General features: G+C 36.0%; 1 protein-coding gene across 2 annotated transcripts in view; it reads left to right on the top strand.

Annotated features, from left to right (window-relative positions):
* LOC150088925 (piercer of microtubule wall 1 protein) overlaps nucleotides 1-12271 on the top strand; it is a 55714-nt gene extending 43443 nt beyond the window's left edge. For both annotated transcript variants that reach the window (XM_090370957.1, XM_090370958.1), the window contains exon 6: nucleotides 12052-12271. In XM_090370957.1, coding sequence (XP_090227083.1) covers nucleotides 12052-12120 — 69 coding nt within the window. In that variant the 3' untranslated portion in view covers nucleotides 12121-12271. The remainder of the gene's footprint in view (nucleotides 1-12051) is intronic.
* The last annotated feature ends 8879 nt before the right edge of the window (nucleotides 12272-21150 follow it).

Here is a 21150-nt window from a genome sequence, read left to right as displayed (position 1 = left end):
CTTATTCTCTTAGTCAGCACCATGATGGCTTTCGAAATGAAATTTTCTGTAAAGAACTTCACAGGGTTAAGGCGAAAACTCGCTATTATCACCCCGCATGAGCTCATATTTTACTAAACCACATTTCTGGAGGTCACAGCCATAAAACAAAAACAATTTGCACTTCCTGGGTTACTGGGCTTTTCTGTTCGTGTATCTAATTATAAACGGGTATTAAACTCTACCTTATTGTATTTGCGTTAATACCTATAGCTTCAATTGTGTGAGTTTTTATGTTAAAGTATACATCCCCATCACAGAAATCTTCAGTCATATAAAAAAAAAAAAAAAACCCATAAATAAATTGTAAGAATCTTCTTCCCTCCTATTTTTTTGCTTGTTACTCCATATCTCACTTGTGAAATTTGTGTGTGCTGTGATCGTCATTATTGATTGCTTATTATTATTTTTTTTTTATTTAAATTTTACAATCCTAAAAAAAAATTGAGTGAAAAAAAATTATGTAAATCCATAGTTGTGCAAGTCGGGGACTTACTGTATCGAAAAATGTTCAGTAACCTAGGTAAAAAATATGGCAATAGATAAATGAAAAAAAACTTGCCATGCACTACTTGTGTATTCAATACGATGCTTCCCTTTATTTTTTACGATGTCGCATATGGTTTGGTCACCAACATTGTAATGGTTCATTAGAGATTTAACAGATGCACCGTTTTCAAACTTTTGAATAATTCAAGTCTTTGTTTAACCGAAAGTGCAACTCTTTTCCGTTTATCCATCATTTTTGCGATTTCTAAACAAAAAAAAAATATTTACTATAAAAAAAATTTGACATCCCTGACATATTTACCCACCAGATGTGCCAAGCCCATACTCACCTCCCAGACTGAACTGGACAGTCTTATTACACAACTTCCACCTCCCGTCTGTTTACTTGGTGATTTCAATGGTCACTATCCATTGTGGGGATCCTCCACCATGGATAGTAGAGGCAAATTAATTGAAACATTCCTGGATAACCATAATCTGGCTCTCCAACTCATGTTCAACTACCTGCTGGTTCTACATCCGCCATAGATCTATCCATCTGTTCAGCATCTCTTTTTCCAAGCATGGAATGGTTAGTGCTAAATGAGCCATTCCATAGTGACCATTTCCCTATCATCAGTTCAATTCAAACACAGGTAGTGTCATACCCTAAAGGCCGCACTTCTTGGAACTTCCAAAAAGCAGACTGGAAAACCTTTTCCAGTTGTGTTATACTTGAAAAGCAATATGTACAGCAACAGAATGTTGATGACGTAACTGACCACCTTACCAGCCACGTATTATCTGCAGCAGAAATTTCCATTCCAAAATCTAACCAGTGCAAGAGTGTACACCAAAATCAGTGGTGGAATGAAGAATGCTCCAAAGCAAAGTGTGATAAAAACCGAGCTTGGGACCACTTTCACAAATTCCCAACTACTGCCAACCTAACTGTTTACAAAAAACTCAGAGCTAAAGCGAGGCAAATTAGAAAAAAAAGCAAAACATGAATCCTGGATTAACTTTGCCTCATCCATTAACAAAAATACTGACACTCGAATTATTTGGAAAAAAATACAAGCACTCAATGGGAAATTTCTACCGCTGCAATCACCAATAATACAGTGGAATGGGCAGGAATTATCTTCCCTACTGATATTGCAAATGCGCTATCAGAGTCGTTTTATAACATTTCCGCCTCATCCTCTTATGTGACATCCTTTCAACGCATTAAAACTAATGAAGAACATCAAAAATTAAATTTTCAAACTAGACTCTTACTTCCTTATAACCAGCCTTTTACTCTAGTTGAGCTCAAGGAATGCTTAAGAAAATCGTCAAATGGTGCAGCAGGACCAGATGGTATTCACTACAGTATGCTGCAGCATCTAGGTGAAGCTGACCTTGGCATATTATTACTGTTCTATAACCGTATCTTTTCAGAAAATACTTGTCCTCTGTCCTGGCAGCATTCCTATATCTGTGCTATTCCAAAACCAGGCAAGGCTCCCACTCTGGTCCAGAACTACAGACCGATATCATTAACAAGCTGTTTAGACAAAATATTTGAAAGGATTAGCATTAGTAGAGGCATTTGATGCAAGAAAGCAAGCTTATGCAGCATCAGCCAAAAAAAAAATCCACTTCCACTTCACCCCTCTGTTCGTTCAAAATACCTGTCCAGCTGAGCCTTAAACTTATTTAGGCTATCAACCTCCACCACAAGGGATGGAAGTCTGTTCCACCAACCAACCACCCGCTGGCTAAAGGCAAATTTCCGCACGTCTATCCTGCATCTGTCTTTCCTCAATTTGAATTTATGCCCTCTCAGGTGATTTTTCTGAGATAGAGGAAGAATCCCATCAGCATTGAGCATACTTAAACCATTCAAGGCTTTATACACCTCTATCAGATCACCTCGCTGGTGCCTAGTCTCCAGACACTGTAATTTGCAAAACTTAAGCCTTTCTTCGTAAGAGCACCCCTTTGTTCCATTCACTAATCTTGTTGCCCTTCTCTGTACTCGTTCCAGCAGCTCTACATCCTTCTTGAAATGAGGCCTCCAGACTTGTATACAGTACTCTAGGTGTGGCCTGACCATTGCCTTATACAATGGAATAATCACCTCCTTATCCCTGCTGGAAAAATTCCTGTATATCATTGACAATACTCCATGAGCTACTCTTGCAGCCCGTCTGTACTGCTCAGAGAACTTCATATCTGCCTGCACAACCACCCCCAAGTCCCTTTCATTCTCTACCACTGTCAGTGTAGTACCACAGAGTTGATACGTTGCTCTGGGGTTGCTGTTTCCCATGTGTAGTACTTTACATTTGTCAATGTTAAACTTCATTTGCCACCTCTCAGCCCATCTGCTCAACCTTTCCAGATCCTGTTGCAGCAGCATAGTGTCAGTAGTGTCCTTGACAACCCTGCCAACCTTTGTATCGTCTGCAAACTTGGACATTAAGCTTGATATACCATCATCAATATCATTTATAAATACAGAAAACAATAATGGACCCAACACTGAGCCCTGAGGGACTCCACTAATAACATTAGTCCACGATGAGCAGTGTCCATTGATTACCACTCTCTGTCTTCTCTCCCTCAACCACCCCTTTATCCATAGCAGCAATTTGCCTCCAATGTCACACTGCTCCAATTTGTGTAGCAGTCTTCCATGTGCAACAGTATCAAAAGCCTTTCTAAGATCCAAGTACAGCAAACCCTCGCTATTCGCGGGGGTTACGTTCCTGAGAAATGTCGCGAATACTGAGTTATGGCTCCCATAGTAATAAAGGGGTTCCGTTCCAAAGTATGAAATATATAAGAAAAACTAGTCTAAAATTTTTTCTATGTATGTATTATATGTACCTTCATAATATGACTATGTACATAGACAGTACATAGTGAAATGCAAGCATATGGCATCGAAATGAAAATAAGATACAATTTAATATTAAATGTAATATGCCTTTGCTAGCAAAAAAACTTATCCCGCCAGTGCTATCACCAGTTTCGCTAAAGTGTTGATAAAGGAGTTTTGCCTTTTCACGAATGATGAGTGAACTTAACGGAATTTTATTTTGAGTTCGGTCTTCTATCCACATGTTTAAAGCCTTTTCTATTTTTTCTAATTTAACATCACGAGTTACAGAGCAAATTTTTGAAGCAATTAGCGCGTTTTCACGGACACTACGGCGGATTTTTCCTTCCGATTTCTTGATTGATCGTACCGTTGACTCATTGATTTTATAATGTTTTGCCACTGAGGAGACACTTTTACCATTAGAAATTTTATCTAATAACTCAATTTTATTCGCTAATGTCATCACCTTCTTTATTTTCACATTTCTCTTGTTATTTTTAGCCATATTTTTGTAGGAGTTAGAAAGAACTTGTCCACAATAAAGTCACTTTCTTCCGTTAACACACTCGAAAAAGTCCGTTTTACACTGCAAAACAGTAGATTTATCATTTTTGTAAGCAAATCAATTTATAAATTGATAAATTTATTCAATTTATAAGCATATAAATTAAAAGCAAACGACGAAACCTTCCATGACAAGCGCATAACACATACTGAACAAGGATTAGCGAGAAACATCCACACTCGCGATTTTGTCACTCCTTTCCCCCCACCCACTGAGCGCTGTTTTTACCGGGAAAGATAATTTTAGCCACGCCCATGTTTTTTTATGGCGGAAAATATTCACGGCGCTTTAAAATTCACATTTTTTAGGTTTCATTTTATATTAAATCGGCGATCGCGAAACCGCAAATACAGATACCGCGAATAGTGGGGGTTTACTGTATATAATATCAAAGTTATTCCCTGCATCCAGTTCTTTTGTGACTGCATCATAGTATCCAGTCAAGACTTCCCCTTAACAAAACCATGCTGTGTCTGAGCTATAACTGAAGTCTTGTCTAAATGATCCTGCAGTGCTTCTTTAACCAGTGCCTCCATTAATTTTCCTGGAACAGAAGTTAAGCTCACAGGTCTATAATTACTTGTGTCAGCCTTTGATCCTCCTTTGTGAATTGGGGTCACATTTGCACATTTCCAGTCTATGGGTACCTCCCCTGAGTCCAAGGAAGCTCTCATAATTATGGCTAAGGGTTTGCTTACTTCCTTTGCTGCCTCCTTTAATATAACTGGATAGATCCCATCCACCCCGGGTGCCTTTCTTGTGTTTATCTTCAACAGTTTCTCCTCCACTTTACTCCCAGTTATTTCAAGATTCTGTAGCTTACTGTTAGAGTTGAATACACCTCTGGCATTCCCTTCGCTGAATAACTCCTCATGTGTGAATGTCGATGCAAAATAGTCATTTAGTTTGTTAGCTACCTGAGCAGGATCATCAACAGTTGACCCATCGATATCAAGTGGACCAATCTGATTCATCCCCTTCCTTCTAGAGTTTACATAAGTAAAGAACTCTTTGCTGTTTTTCTTTGCATCCCTTGCCAAGGATTTCTCGTAATCTGCCTTCGCCTGCCTAACCTCCTTTGTAACTTGGTTGCATATCAACTTGTATCTATCATAGGCTTCTGTGTCATGTGTTAATTTGTAAGTATCCCATGCATTTTTCTTCTCTGCCATATGCCTCATTAGTTCATCTGACATCCATTTTGGCCTAAACATTGAACAATATTTCTTAGTTGGTATGTAAAGCCTAGTAGCTTCCAAGATAAGTTCTTTGAATGCTTCCCATTTTGAATTTGCTGTTGGTAACATCATCAGTTGGTCCCACTGTATAGAATTTAAATACTGTCTCCGTCCATCGTAGTCGCCTTTACGGAAGCAATAACCCTTCCCTTTACCCCTAATGGTAGTTACCTCTTTGAGTAAATCCCACTTCAGCACACTGTGATCACTGCCACCTAGTGGTTCATTTATCTGCAGATTCTTAATGCATGAAGAATCACTGCTGATAATCAAATCAAGAGTATTACTCCCTCTAGTTGCCTCCCGAACATGCTGATGTAGAAAACAATCATCCAATAAATCCACAAAAGCCCTGCTAGTGCGTGAGTAACCAGCCCCCAAATTCCAGTCAATATCTGGGAAATTAAAATCTCCCATTATAAGACACTCTGATTTACTGGCCCACTCTATTTCCCTGTACAGTTCCTTATTATACTCATCAGAGTCATTAGGCCTATAGCACACTCCTACTCTCAATTTTGATCTCCCAATGCTTATGTCACACCAAACTGACTCAATACTGCACTGTCCAGCGATGTCGACTGGCTTCACTTCCTTGGTTTTTATGTTTCTTAACTAATAGCATAACCCCTCCCCCCTTCCTATCCTTTCTGTAGACGTTGTACTCCCCAAATTGCAGTTCTGCATCCCTTATATCTGTGTGACACCACGTCTCTGATATCCCAACAATATCTGCCTTTGATGTTTTGAGCAATACCTCAAATTCATCAAATTTATTTACTAAACTCCTAGCATTGGTGTACACACAAGTATACCTGCACCTGTTTCTATTCTTAGCTACCCTAACACAACCCATGTGTTTACTTGTACCGCAATGACTTCCAACAGTCTCTGAAATATCCTGCCTCTTGTTTTTCAGGCTTCTGCTCATTCTAATAGAAGCAGTGCAAGAATCTCTTTCACCTCTGCCAGTGGCTACTGTCAATCTATTGGTCTTTGTCTCCCCCCAAGCTAGCAGTTTTCCGACCCACCTAACACTGCCTCGATAGCATCAGCAAATATTCTTGCACCCTTTCTATTTAAGTGTATCCCATCCCTGTAGAAGCAATCTCTCCTGTTAACAAGTACAGTCCAGGCTGAAAAAAATTCTACCCCTTGAGCCTTGCACAATCTTTCCAGGGCCGAATTGATCGACAAGGCTCTCATCATATACTCTCTCCTATCGTGTCCTCCTAGAATTGCAGACACTTTCAAATTCAACCCTAATTCTCGGCTTTTGTTCAACAGTGACCTGTACTTGTTATGTATGATGGTGCATAAGATGGTGTAGGATTATGTAGGATGGTGCATAAGAGGCTCACGTGGTTTCTAGATTCTCAGAATCTTCTTTCTGATCACCAATATGGCTTCCATAAAAACAGATCTGCCCTAGATTTACTTGTAAAAAACTTGAATGCAACATACAAAATGCCTTCGTCATGAAACATCACCCAGTGATGGTCAACCTAGATATTCATAAAGCATTCGATACCACCTGGCGTCATGGCATTATTAAAGATATGCATCAGTTGGGGCTGAGAGGCTATCTTCCTCAAATCATCCAGAACTTTTTAAAATTACACACCTTTCAAGTCTGAAATCAAAACGTGCTGTCAGCATCTCACATTCAAGAAGAGGGTGTCCCGCCAGGTTCAATACTGAGTGCTACCCTATTTGCGATTCGAGTTAACAAAATATTGGAAGATCTTCCAGAAACCATTCAAATTTATATGTATGCAGATGACCTCACTATATCTTGCCAATCACAAAGTATGAATACTATCGAAAGACAGTTGCAAATTGCTCTATTCAAAATAGAAGCCTGGACCTTATGCAATGGATATCGTTTTGCTGAACAGAAATCCAACACTACTCACTTCTGCAAACTACGATCACTTCATCCTGAGCTAAAGATCAATAACATGCCAATACCTCTTACTCACACTGTCCGTTTTCTTGGTCTGGTGCTGGATAGGAAACTAAACTTTCGAGCACATGTAAACTACCTTCGGACCATCTGCTTGAAGAAATTGAATATCCTCCGGTGTGTGTCATCTATGTCATGGGGCGCTGATCAACATACCCTCATCCATCTTTATCGAGCTCTCATCAGGTCCTGTTTAGACTATGGCTCCCCAGTGTATGACTCTGCTAGGAAAACTATTTTACAGCGATTGAACACAATCGAGCACAGTGCTCTGCGAGTTTCTGTAGGAACTTTCAGAACCTCCCCAGTTCAGAGCCTTTACATTGAAGCCCACGAACCTCCCTTACATTTTTGGAGGAAAACATTGCTTTTGATGTATACCGCAAAAATCCGCAGCCTTCCCTGTCACCCGAATTGGAGATGTCTGTACAATACCGAATGGGAGTCATTTTTCAACAGTAAACCAAATGAAAACAAACCTGCTGCACTTAGACTTAAAGAACTAACTCAATCGTGGAATATAGAAATCGGCAATATATATCAGGACATGACACCGCCTGATCCACCATGGACAAATATCCCTGCACTTTATGATGACTATTTCCAACAGTGGGGAAAGCCTTGAAGGGAGATAAGGGACACCTTGTCTCCCTTCAATATCGCAGTTACATGAAACTCATTCTGCTTCTAATTCACAGGCCTGTAAGATCTATACAGATAGATCAAAAACTGAGACCCAAGTAGGTGCTGCGCAATCTTCCCGTCATTCACTACTTCTGTATCATTACCTATAGAATGTAGTATCTTCACTGCTGAGCTTTATGCTATTAACTTGGCTCTAGATCACATTACTCAACTTCTAATTTCGTCTGCCATAATATACAGACTCGCTCAGTGCTGTCTCTGCCATAAATAGTAATACCACCTCCTCTCACCCTATTATCAAACAAATCCATTCTAAATTACTCGTGTGCAGTGAGTCAAACCAAACTGTGACATTCTGCTGGATACCAGGGCATTCTGGTATAGGAGGAAATGAAAGAGTAGATCTTGCAGCCAAACAACCAGATACCTCTATTTTACAGAACTGTCAAGTTCTGTATTCCGATTTCAAAAATATCATCCATAAAGCATGTTACAATAGCTGGTCACTGATCTGGAGAAGTTATCCAGGAAACAAACTATACCAAATAAAACCTGAACCAAAGCTGTGGCTCTCCAGTTTCCAGAAAAATAGATGAGAAGAAACAATTTTAGGAAGGCTTAGGATTGGGCATACTCATCTCACTCATTTGTATCTATTAACTAATGACAGCGCTCCCCAATGCACATCATGCCAAGTTCAACTGACCATTCGCCATTTGCTAGTCGACTGTCCCCACTTTCCAACAATCCGTGTAGACACCTTTAAGTCAATTTCTAATACGCAGTCATCAATAAATTTAATGCAGAATCTGGGAGATAATCCTAATAAAAAGGAACTCTTTACTTTTTCCTAAATCGGATAGGAATATATCATAAAATATAGTTATTGTTTCATATTCACCATTAGAAAGACACAATATGGCCCCAGCAGCCTATGTGTTGTTAAACTCAACAACAACCACCCCCATACTCACCAGATGTGAACCCCTGAGGGCTCACATCTGGTGAGTATGTGACAAACAAACAAAATTTGTCTTTTTGTGGTGCAATGGAATACAACAATCGACGTGATGCACTAAAACAAGCTAAACATTTCTTCTCTGTCTCTTTTTTTTTTTTTGAGCGCCAGGTTCTAGTTATTACTTGAATTTTTATGATTTTTGGTTGATTTTTTTTTTTAATTTGGAGTGTGGAAGTGTCCCGGTTAATCCGATCCTGGTAAATTGAGTCTGCTCTATGTGTAGACCTATACTTCACTACTTAACCCAATGGTGGTGGTATCGTCAAGACAAGAATCACTGAAAAAGCATCGTTTAAAAATTAGTTTTTTTTTTTTTAAATTCTGCTTTTAGCACACCAGCTTGACCTTTTCCTAATGAACTGTAGTGTGGTATGAACTGTAGTATTAAGTGTAATTATTTTTTAATAAAAAATTTGAATTTAAAATGTTTTGTTTTTTATACTTATTTTTAAAACATAAATTTTTATTAATTCTGTTGTTAGGGAAAAACACAACCACAAATCTATTAGTAACTTTGATTTTTAAGTTTATAAAATTGTCGAGCATGGCAAAACTTAAATTAATGCATGCATGCATATTACTATATATATTTAATTGACCAAATATTAGCATTAGTTTAGGCATTATGATGTAAGAAAGCAAGCTTATACAGCAGCAGCCAAAAAAAAAGATCTTCCCATTTCACCTATCCAGTCTCTCCAAATGTTTGTCTATTAATTCAATTAAATAAAATGAAATAATATATAAGTTGACCTAATGCTGAATGCCACTGAGGAAGATTTAAACTGCATTGCATATGGATTTTTTAAAAGTATTCCAATACTAAGATATATTTTATAAGAAATATCAATAACTTGTGAACTAGGAATCTAATTCCCATTTGTCTATAATCAACAAAACCATAGATAAATTGCTCATTCATTAAGAGGGGAAACAGTTTTATCATACAAGAGTGGTACCAAAGGGAGAATTATAAGAACTTTAGCAGAATGCACTTAATTCTGTTTAATGATATCTTATGCCTTTATGATAGATGGAGTTATGAAGTGTGAGAGCATGACAGAATGTCAAAAAAAATGGGCTTTTGCAAATTGCAGCAGATGGCCAAAAAGTAGGATTATCCCATGTAGAGCAGGATGTATAGTTACCTCAAGCCCACTCCCATCTTGTCTTACATTTTTCTTTTTTAGGTATTTTAAAAAGCATGACTTCTTAGAAAAACAATGTTTACTGTCTTACAGCAATTCTTTTGTCTTCACCATCCATTTTAAACTGTGCCAATGTTTGTGTCTTGAAACAGTTTCATCTGGATAACAAGACAAACTGCTTGTTTTTACAAGTATAAATGAGGGAGAATACTTGCCAAATACACCAGTTGTCTGGCACCATCCTGCAGTGGGTTGATAATGGCTGCAGGTTACCTTTTTTTTTAACCCCAGATAGGAAACTGTTTTACCATACAAGAAATAATAGTGCTGAAGGGAAATGATATGAACTTTAGGCAGAATGCAGTAAATTAGAATTAGTTCTACCTCTGTTGACTTCATGATAGGTAAAGTAATTAGGTTAACATAATTAAAAAAAAAAGAAAAAAAAAGAAAAAAAAAAGTAGGACTTTTGCAATTATTTGTCACTACAATTATTCACTATGTTATGAATAACATTTATTTTGTAAAGGAATTTTCAGGTAATATAGGTAACAAAGCTTTGTTGACTTCATTTACCAATTTTCATGTGCTATTTTCTTTAGATGGGTGTCAGTCTTCAATTTAGATCGAAATTTGATATCCAGATCTGCCTTAATTTGAATTATCAGAAGTTACACTGTCATGTCATTAATATATGGACACCTGCATATCTACAAATAATCTTTATTTACAAGAAAATTAATAATTTGTGCTGAAACCTCTAGCTTTTATGACATTTAGTCTCTGTGAAGCACTCTCCACTTTTTTTTTAATAAATGTAGTCCGATATTTTTTGCCATTCAGCCTTCAAAGCAGCAACTAATTCAGCTGTCTTTTTGGGTAGTCTCTCTTTGCACATAACTGATCCAATTCATCCCAGAGGTTCTCTACAGGACCAAGGTATGGGCTCTGAATTGACTAATCCAACTTATTGACACCTGTCTTCAAACTAGTCCATCACAATGCCAGCATAGTATGACATTGTGTGTTGTCCTGCTGATACTTCCCTGGCATGCCACCACAATGTAGTTAATGCTTCATTGCCCAGGATGTCTAGACAGACCTGAGCATTCATGGTTCTGTCCAAAACAACCAAGAAAAACAGCCCCAGACTATCATTCTACCTCCACCAATATTCACTGTTAGGATGATACAGTCTGCCAGATGGCCTTCTTTAGGCATCTGCCACACCCAGCATGACTATCAGCCTGGTAGACCATGTACTGTGACTTGTCATTCCAAAGCACAGCTTTCGGTTGGTCTACAGTCCAAGAATGACTGGCCTTACACTAAGCTAGACAGCATATGGCATTACTCAGGTAATTAGTGGCTTGTGGACTGCTGCATGACTGTGGTGACCCATATCATGCAGCACACTGTACTGGTGCTGATGTGCCCCAATTGTTTCACTCAGTGCCTGCATTCCAAGCAGATGATTCTCTTCAGGGAACTCCTATCACATTCTGCCAACTTTGGATGTTTCATGATGGCTTCAGCACCAGTCATCAATTTAGGCAGATCATCGGTGCCATTGAAATGTCACATACAGACCAATTCTTGTGTGGCACCTTTTTATCATCCCTTGCTGAAGTCTGTTAACTCCATCGATTGTGACATCTTGCATTCGCAGTTATACTGTTGTCTCCTCAAAGGCTGAGCATATTATAGTTGTCCAATGCATGGTGCCTGAGGAGGATGTGACCATCAACATGCATCTGGATATTAATGGTAGGGCAGCATATATAAAGTGAACAGACTGATAGCTAAAAGTTAAATGCAAAAGTATGAAAATAGAGAGGAAAGTGCAGGCCTTTTTTATTTTTTTTTTTTTTACCATCATTGTGGTTTTATTTGCTTCCAGACTATAAATATTTTATATTTTCCATAAATAATAATAAAAAAAAAGTATTGTATATATTTTATTCTATTTATAACGGATCAATTATTATTGCTCTTATACAAGCTGAAGAGCTGTTATACAAACATAATTAAAAATATTACTCTAATATTAGTATTTATTTTTTTTCAGCACCTCCTCAAATGTGGCATGTACAGAAATCGTTCTTTGAATACTGCAATAGATCGAAGCCGTGTTTAAGTAACATTTCTTGAATAACATCCATAACAGTACATCTGCAAAGTATTTTCAGCCAGAAGTATAGACAATCTATTCTATATTTTGGAGACATTTCTTTTAAACCTTTGTATTTTTACAGAACATTTTAAAATTAAAGGGATCTAATAAATAATGCTTGTTTCTTATTTGATATCCACAAATTGTGTTGTATCTATCACAAATGTATACATATGGTCATTACTTTGAGTATGGTATTTGTACGATGCTTTCTTCACATGCATTTCTCCTTCCTGATTCCTTTAGGGCAGACGTCTAAAGGAGGTAGGAAGAGAAAGAAATCTATATGAAGAAAAAAATGTATATTGTCTCCTTCAGTCTATATGAATCCACATTAAATGACAAGCAACTTAGCACTTTAAGACCCCCCCCCCATTTAGATGCAAAATTCCACTATAAAAATTCTTATTTCATATTCTGCTTACTCATTTTTAAATATCCCTTTTAGATATAGAGCAAGAATTAGTGTATGGAGACAGACATTAATTTTATAATGAAAAAATATCATAAAAGCTACTAAATATGACACTACTAAATATGGGTTCTGCAATTTTTTTTTTGACATGAATAAAGTCTATATTGGGGAGGATACAAAATAAGTACTTATTTTGTTGGGTACATAATGCCGTTGACAAATATGAAAAAATTAGAAATTTTGATATCTAATAGGGCGCTCAGGATGTCACGAAAAGTGAAACGCCTAACGCTGTTATATCTCTGAAACTAATAGTACGCAATTAGTTTTTCATTATAAAATCAAGTGAACACCACCAATATTCTCTGAGTTAGGGAATACGGGTGAGCACAGGTATACAGGATTTGATTTTCATTTACAAATCTTAAAAAATAACAGAAAAAATTTTAAAAAGTGGAGTTTAGAAGCAGCCAATAAAGTACTTTTCTTTCATTCTGAGTCATCAGGAATGCCTTTTCAGATCATGCAAGTTTCTTTATGCTTCTGTGGTTTCTTGGGATATTTAAAATACTAGAGATTTTTGAAATTTTCCTTCTGAAAAATGGAGTTTCCAGCAAAGTGGTAACTTTCAGAGGTATAATGCAAAAGTATGAAAAAGTTAGGCAGTTTTTAATTTCAGCAGTATCCTTGGAATGAAAACAAGTTAAAGCTAATTTAATGTTTCAACCATTTCAAGCAGTGTTAGGCCCAACCGTATTAATGGTTGCGCAACTTGTGTTGTAACTCAAAAAATTGGGATGGTTTTTATTGTTTTTCCATGGTCATTAATTTTCTAAATGTGAAGTACAGTGCTCCAGCAAAAACTACCAGTCGCAATGAAAAATTAAACTTATTTTTGCAATATTCAGAGATGGTATGACTAGAAATAAAATCTTATTCGTGGCCATTGTTATAATTTCTTAAATGCAGTTTTACAATCACTGAAAGTAACCACTTAGATAATTAAAAAAAGAAAAACCCATTGTGATATTGACAAAAATGACATTGTTTATTATAAGCTACTAAATATGACACACGGAAGTTGTGGGCTCTGCAATTTTTTTTTTTTTGACGTGAATAAAGTCTATATTGTGGGTACCCTAGGGGCGCTCAGGATGTCACAAAAAGTGAAACGCCTAACCGCTTTTATATTTCCAAAACTAATAGGCAAAAGTAGAAACAATTTGTACTTATTTTGTTGGGTACATAATGCCGTTGACGAATATGAAAAAATTAGAAATTTTGATATCTAATATTTTTTTCGAAAAAATTAAAATGTTCACATTTTGGTCATTTGCCATTGCACCTTGGTTACTTTCATTCTCAATAGCAGTGACGCAACAAGTTCAACGCACGTGCCCAAGAAAACTCAATTGTACAGAAGTGCAGTGATGCAACAAGTTGCGTACAATTCAGCAACAAAATTGTTGCCCTTTGAGAACTCTACAAGGATATATAAAGATTTCAAATCGGGTTTTTAGTTTTCGAGAGTTGAACAACTCGTTAAAGTAGCTACTTCGTTCAGTTACTTCGCATTTGTCGAGTAGTGCGGTTGTGTTGTTGGCCTATCCATTCGTAATCTGTTTGAACCGATTTCAAGCAGTATGAAGCAGAAATATCGAGTGTCAGTGGGATTATGTCATTTGTTCTGAAGATCCTTTGCTCAGTTACTTCACATTTGTTGAGTAGTGCGGTTGTTTCATTTAGTTAAGTTGTGACAATGACAAAAGTTACATCAACTAAACGTGTTCAAAGATTTTGACAATATCGCAAATCTAACGTTGAAAAGCAAGCACATTCCTCGATTTCATGGAATCAATATTCGATCTTAAACTCTCATCGGATCCCACAAAATCTACTATGCGTGGGCAATCATGTATCGCTTGGTCTTCAATCGCAATGTTAATAGTTTGAATTGTTTCAACTATGTATCCTACTTTAGTTACCACAAACCTTTATTGTTGATTGTAAATGAAAGTACTGAATAAAATAAAACTGATTTTATTAAGCTTAAATTGTATTTTTTTTTCATTTCACATGACGTTATTCATTTCATTTCACGGATCCACCTTCGGCTCCATGGAGCTAATGTTGATTTTTTTACATTATATTTACTGACTATTGTAATTTAAGTTCACAGTATTATATACTGTGAATTAAAAGGGGGGAGGGCATTTAAAAAGTTATTTGGTACTGGTACAATGTTCTATACTTAATGTGTATGACACTTAATAATAACCCACCAAGTTTCGTGCAATTTAATGGTTTTTTTTTTTTTAATTACAGGTCCTGAAGTCAACAAAGTTGTGTGAATGAGAAAAGATTAAGGGAAGGAATCCCTCACCGTGCACCTATCCAGTATTTGGGGAAAAAGGAGCTAATGCCAAAGGCAGTTCATGAGTATATGGTTACAACATTGGGGAGGATGCTCCTTCCTATTCCATGGTTAAGAAGTGGGTAACAGAATTTAAATGAGGAAGGAAGAGCAAGGAAGATGGTGTTGAAGACCTGCAACGTCCATCACTCCAGAAGTTGAGTGTGCATAATCTGGTGATGAGTGATCAACAAGTGGCAGTTCAGTATACTGCCTGCATCTCATCTGAAGAGTAAGCCGCATAACAACAGACGTTCTTGCTGTGAAAAAGGTGTCAGCACAATGGGTTATAAAGTTGATGGCAGATCAAAAACTCGACAGGAGTTTTCCAGTGAACATTTTCATTGTTTTCAAGCAGATCCAGCAAATTTCTATGCAGTATATGAGACGTGGGTCCATCACTTTCAGCCCAAACAATGGAAACATGCTCTTCTTCCCCTCCAAAGAAAGCCAAGTCAATTCCTTTGGCTGATAAAGTGATGGTATTGTGTGTTTTTTTTTTTTTGGATACTGATGGAGTGTTCAGAAAGGCCAGACAGTCACAGGGACATATTGCAGACTTTGTAGGACACTTGCATAAAACATCAAAGACAAACATGGAGGAAAACTCAGCAAAGAAGTCTTGTTTCATCAGAACAATGCATCTGCTCACAAGTCTGCACTGCCATGGCTGTACTGCATGGGTGTGGCTTTGAAATCTTGGACCATCCCTCATATTCACCAGACCTAGCACCACTGAACTTTCACCTATTTCCTAATTTAAAAAAATACCTGGCTGGCATCCATTTTCTCACCAACAGTGACGTCATTGCTGTAGTGGATGCAATCCTGAAGGCCCAAGTGAAAACCTCCTTCGCAGTTGGAATAAATGCATTGCAGCATCGGTAGCAGAAGTTTATAGATCCCAAATGGGAAATGAGACCATCTTGAAAAGTGACTCCCTCAAATAAATTCTTCATACTCAGTTCATAAACTTTTCAAATGCTCCTTGTATATAGCATACTGCTGAAAAAAAGAATTCATTGGCAGTATTCGTGTAACCATCTGTGCTATCCATTCCTGAAGACTAAGGTGTGAAAATTGGCTTGTGTGCCCATTTTAGGTTATAAGAGAATTTTTTAAAAAATTCCCTTACAACCTAAAGATATTTTTAAGATTTTACTGCATGTAATGTTATTAAGGATAAAAAATATATATATATATATATATATTAGTATATTTTAAAATGGATGGTGGTGTTTCATGCACACCCAAGTGACTACGATGTGAAACATCTAGTGCTTCACAAAGTATTAAAATTTGATTGAGAATAGTCTATGCTGCTCTCATAATATAATGAAATTATTTATCTGCAGTTTTAAGTGGTTAGGAACTACTAATGTGGCTTGGTACATAGGAGCATAAATTCAGCTTGCCAAATTCAACCTTAACTGCAGCAGGAATTTTCTGTATTTGTCATATGGTTTAGTGTTTCTTAGTTACTTTTGAGGTGTAAAATTCAAATTATACCTAAAAGTTAGTTTGGTGACATCTGTTTGAAACATCTCATGCAAATCTCATGCTTACTGAAGATTAATATATTTCTATTCCTAGCCTGCATGATTAATTAAAACCACTTTCATTTTCAAATGATATTAATATGAAGAAAGATACTATTGTGCATGTGCTAATGTTAAGTTTATGAAAACAGTTACAAGAAAACTAAATAATGATCACAATATTAGTACTTAACATCAAGGTGACATTTCAAAACTCAAAGCTGACTACTGAAACATCAGGTCTGGAGAGCAGAAGCTGCAACCAGCATGAAAACAGCTGGGACAACGAGGACAGGCTAGATTGAAAGATTTTGCTATTTACTGCTCAACTGTAATGGTGTATCTATCAGACCATTTTTTCTTGTAATTTCAGTAATGTTCAAGTAATGTTGAGTACCTAGATATTCTCTTTAGTAAGAAGTTTGAGTTATCTGTGTGCTCCTTGGTTTTGAAGTGCCTATTTTGCTTTTGTTAGTAGTGTGGGGTTCACTGTACTTCACCAACATTTAAGTGTTGGTGAACATTTCCTTAATGCCATTTTAAACTAGAATATTACATTTTAATTTTTGAATTTCAAAAAAAATTTTTTTTTGTCTTCCTTTGTTAGGATTTGGGGCCCTTTCAGGCCGAGAACCCAGATGTATACACCTGTTGCACCCCCCCCCCAAAGTCTGGCCTTAATAAAATATTTTTCCCATAAATTTTATGGCAGATGATAACTGGATATACTAATAATTCAGAAAATTTCCTAGGTCTGGTGAAGGGAAGAGGAAACTGAGGTGAGCACACAAGAACAATAGATTAAGTTGATTTGGGGAATGTGATTCCTTATAATGATTTAACCATTTGAGAAGTGTGAAATTCACTTTCACAAATATGCTTTGACTTCTTATTATAATTGTTAAAACTTCACTTTCTAAAAAGTACAGTAAGAAAAATAATTTCAGCACAGTGGCTTGTTCTGTGTTCTTCACTTTCACACTTTTTGGTCCGCTTCATATTTATGTTGAGCAGATGTAATGAAATAAAATTTGAAATAAATTCAAAATTTTAGCTCTTTCTTTCAAATCCAAAGTAATTAAAATTCTGTTTGACAGTCTTTAATCTAAAACAAAAATGGAAGAACTGGAGCTACTATCACAAAAGTCATTAGGGTACAAAATACATTCAAAGGGTCATCAAAATTTCCAAAGCCTACCAATAAATGCATGAATTTTAGATAACTAGAATATCATGATACTATACATTTGTGAACATTCCTTGATCAGTGGGAGAGAACAGAACTAGTGTAATTACACAATGTATTTTAAATACTTACACCATTTTAGTTGAAGAGGGAAGCTTTATTCACATTTTAGTTTCACCTACAATGCATATGTTAGGTGAATTACTTCCAACAGGGAATCTTCCTAATATTACATCTCCAACTTTTGAGTTTTGTTATTACATGGAATTGATTCAGCAATTTTTAATGAAGTATGTGAAAGAATATCACAGTTCAAAATACACATAAGATGAAACAAGTATTCTAACTTAATACATAAAAACAATATGCACACACACACCACTTATTCACATATAATTTTCATTTTTAAAATTTTTTTTTTGGAAAAAACTTTAGGGTAAAAAGAAGTTACTTTTCAAAACTGATGTTATATACAATGCAAAATTCAAGATGAGAAGATAAGTCCATGTTTTACATAAAATATATGAAATTTATACTTCTTTCCCTCTACATATATTATCAATGGCAATTAAAAACCACACAAAGCAATTTTTATGTTACATAAATTTTCTTGGGAAACTAATATACCAAGGATTCTTTATACATTATTTGCTTGTTAGATACACTAAAGCAAAGTATGTAACTAGCAGCTCCAATTTCTAATTACCAATAATTAAACTAATTTGGTAAGCTAAAAATAGCCAAAATTAGGCTATATGAAATAACTGACACAACAAAAAATTTACTATAACTTGGCAACTTATTGAAATGCTACACAACCAAAAACAATGCAATTATTTCACTATCAGAAAAAGATTATTTACCTGTAAAAGGAGTCGTTTACAAAACTTACTAATTTTTCAATCAATGCAATACAAAAAAAATAAAGCCATTATGTATCAGTGGAGCCAGCAAAATTTCACCTCTTTAATGATTATGTTGCAAAAACAATACTAGTGATTCACTAGAGAAGGGGAAAAAAAAACAGTACTGAGTATGAATACTGAAGCTATTAAGAGCTGCCTGAACTTTAAAGTCGCTGGATTTAAAGAGCCAACATATATTATCCTAGCTAGAAATTCTTAACATCAAACACCTTGTAAGCAACTTTATTTTGATAACTAAATCTTAATAGTTTCTTCCCATTGGTACAGCTTTTTCTCTTTGGATAATCCAGCCTTCCTCCCATAAGCCTTAGTAATTGGCAAAATGACTGCACTGGTTACTAGAAAGTCTGCCTTAGTGAATATGTTTATCTGGAAACTAGCAATTCATCTGAATAACTCATTATAAAAACATTTATAAAGATCATTTTATTATATTTATAGATCTGAAAAATACTGTCCCTATATTATGCCTTGAGTATTTATATTTTATTTATGTATTTACACCTATATTTTATAGTCTATTCTTTTTTGTTAATTAAATTACTGTATTAGCTTAAAATAGCCATATAAAAAGGTGAGGGGAAACAGGCTGCTGATGTAAACTTCTTTTTTATCAGCCGATTACATAATCCTTTAGACTAGATTTCAACACTGAATGGAAGTATAATAAAACAGACTTTGGAAATAATGGACAGTGTCCACCTAACCACGCTTTTGACTGTACAATGTGGCTTAGTGGTCAGCACGAGGATACAGAAGCACTCATGCTTTGAGTGGACCATTCAAGCATATGTGACTGTTAAATATGGTTATGATTGTATTCGTTGTTAAAATAATGAATGTAAATAAATTCTGACTTAATTGTTGTGCCAGAGTATAAACAAGAACATATATTTTTAGTGAAGTAACTTCAAGTCCAATGGTATTCACCATCAAGGGTACTCAACTGCTGTTCAGATTGAATAAGCTTTAGTCAGAATTTCCACCACTACTTTATGATATGGCAAAACTTCAAGCTCTTCTATTCCATACAACAAAATTGTTTTTATTTTATTTCATAGTACCTTTCATAGCAATCTATGCAGCTTTGGTGACATGCATTTCTTTCAAGTTTAATGAACAGTCAATTTTGGCAGGCAGGCAGGCTTTATCCTCATTACAAGCAAGGTTTTATAATCTACTTGATACGAAGTAATAACTTCAAATAAATGATTGTGAATTAAAGGTGTCTACAATTAATTTGTAGAACAATAATGTCAATCACTAATAAAATTAATTTCTTTAATAGGATAAATCTAAAAACCAACTTTCTTACTTGAGAAAGTTGGTTTTTAGGCAAAATAGTTAAAAGAAATGTAATAAAATGGGAAATAGTTTCTTACTAGTGTTACAATGGAGTTAAGTTTTCCTGTCTTTATATTTTACTTATGCCCCTTTATTTTTCCTACTACAAATTAATCCTTATTTATTTAATTACTTCCCTTTTTTCAATGCCCACTTATTAAGGATTGATACAGAACCTTATTTTCTTGTATTTTTCCAATACTAACAAAAAACAGGTATTTTGAGCAATTATTAATTCATGCTGATAAATGAGGAGAGTACAGTTGAGAAAATTAATTCCGTTTGTAACTGAAGCCCACAAGAAGCTTTGTTCTCAACTATTTCTTAAAATAACAACACTATCTCTCAAAGGTTAAAAGGGGCCAGTGAAATTTAATACGCCTAGCAACAATCTGCATAGCAGCAGGAGTTCTTATGGCGAAATATGAAGTTGCTTGTGCAGTTGTAATCAGAGATAGATATCCGAACCTCCTAGTATCAAACGATCCACTATGTAAGTGTTGCACCCGCTCACAAGTATTGAATAACACACCTTTCCAGTACCGGAACACGATGTGGGTGAGGGGGGATACAAAAGGTGCAGAGTAATGAAGAAGGAATGATGTGATCAACCCCTTACTCTCTGACCATTATGTGTTGTGTAAGTGATAGGGATCTGAGTCCCAGATCTGGACGGTTGAATATAAGCCAAGATTCCCTTAACTGGGGGAGAGTTTTCGGGGGCATAACGTGGAAGGACTCTTTCAGAAATGGTTTTTGGGGGGAGTGGAATTGAGGTGAAAACAGTTCAACAGAGGAAAGAGGAGTTTGAAGGAGACTGAAGAAACCATCCAAATCGATGGAGCTCACTGCTAAGACAAAGAGTGCCAACTCCCAGATAGCCAAGCTGGTTCTTTCTTTGCCTTTTGAGGGCCCAGCACCATAGTGAGCTTGGTAAGTGGAAAATACCTATTATTCCATAAGTATAGAAGGAGAATGTCTGAGATAACAATGAGTTAATAGAAATAAATCGGGTTAATTCCTACCAAAGTGAAAACGACAATGATAAATGATTCCTTCCTGATATTTGGCATTGATATCTTATGTACCTTTTGTGTCTTAATTATTAATGTATCTTAGTGTTTAAATACTCTTAGTATTCAAATGGAATATTTCTATATAAGTTTGTGAGC

The sequence above is a fragment of the Mastigoproctus giganteus genome, chromosome 3, assembly GCF_048544385.1.
Source record: "Mastigoproctus giganteus isolate SK-2022 chromosome 3, ASM4854438v1, whole genome shotgun sequence".
In the NCBI taxonomy this organism is placed as follows: domain Eukaryota; kingdom Metazoa; phylum Arthropoda; class Arachnida; order Uropygi; family Thelyphonidae; genus Mastigoproctus; species Mastigoproctus giganteus.
This window is presented reverse-complemented; position numbering and strand designations above follow the sequence as displayed.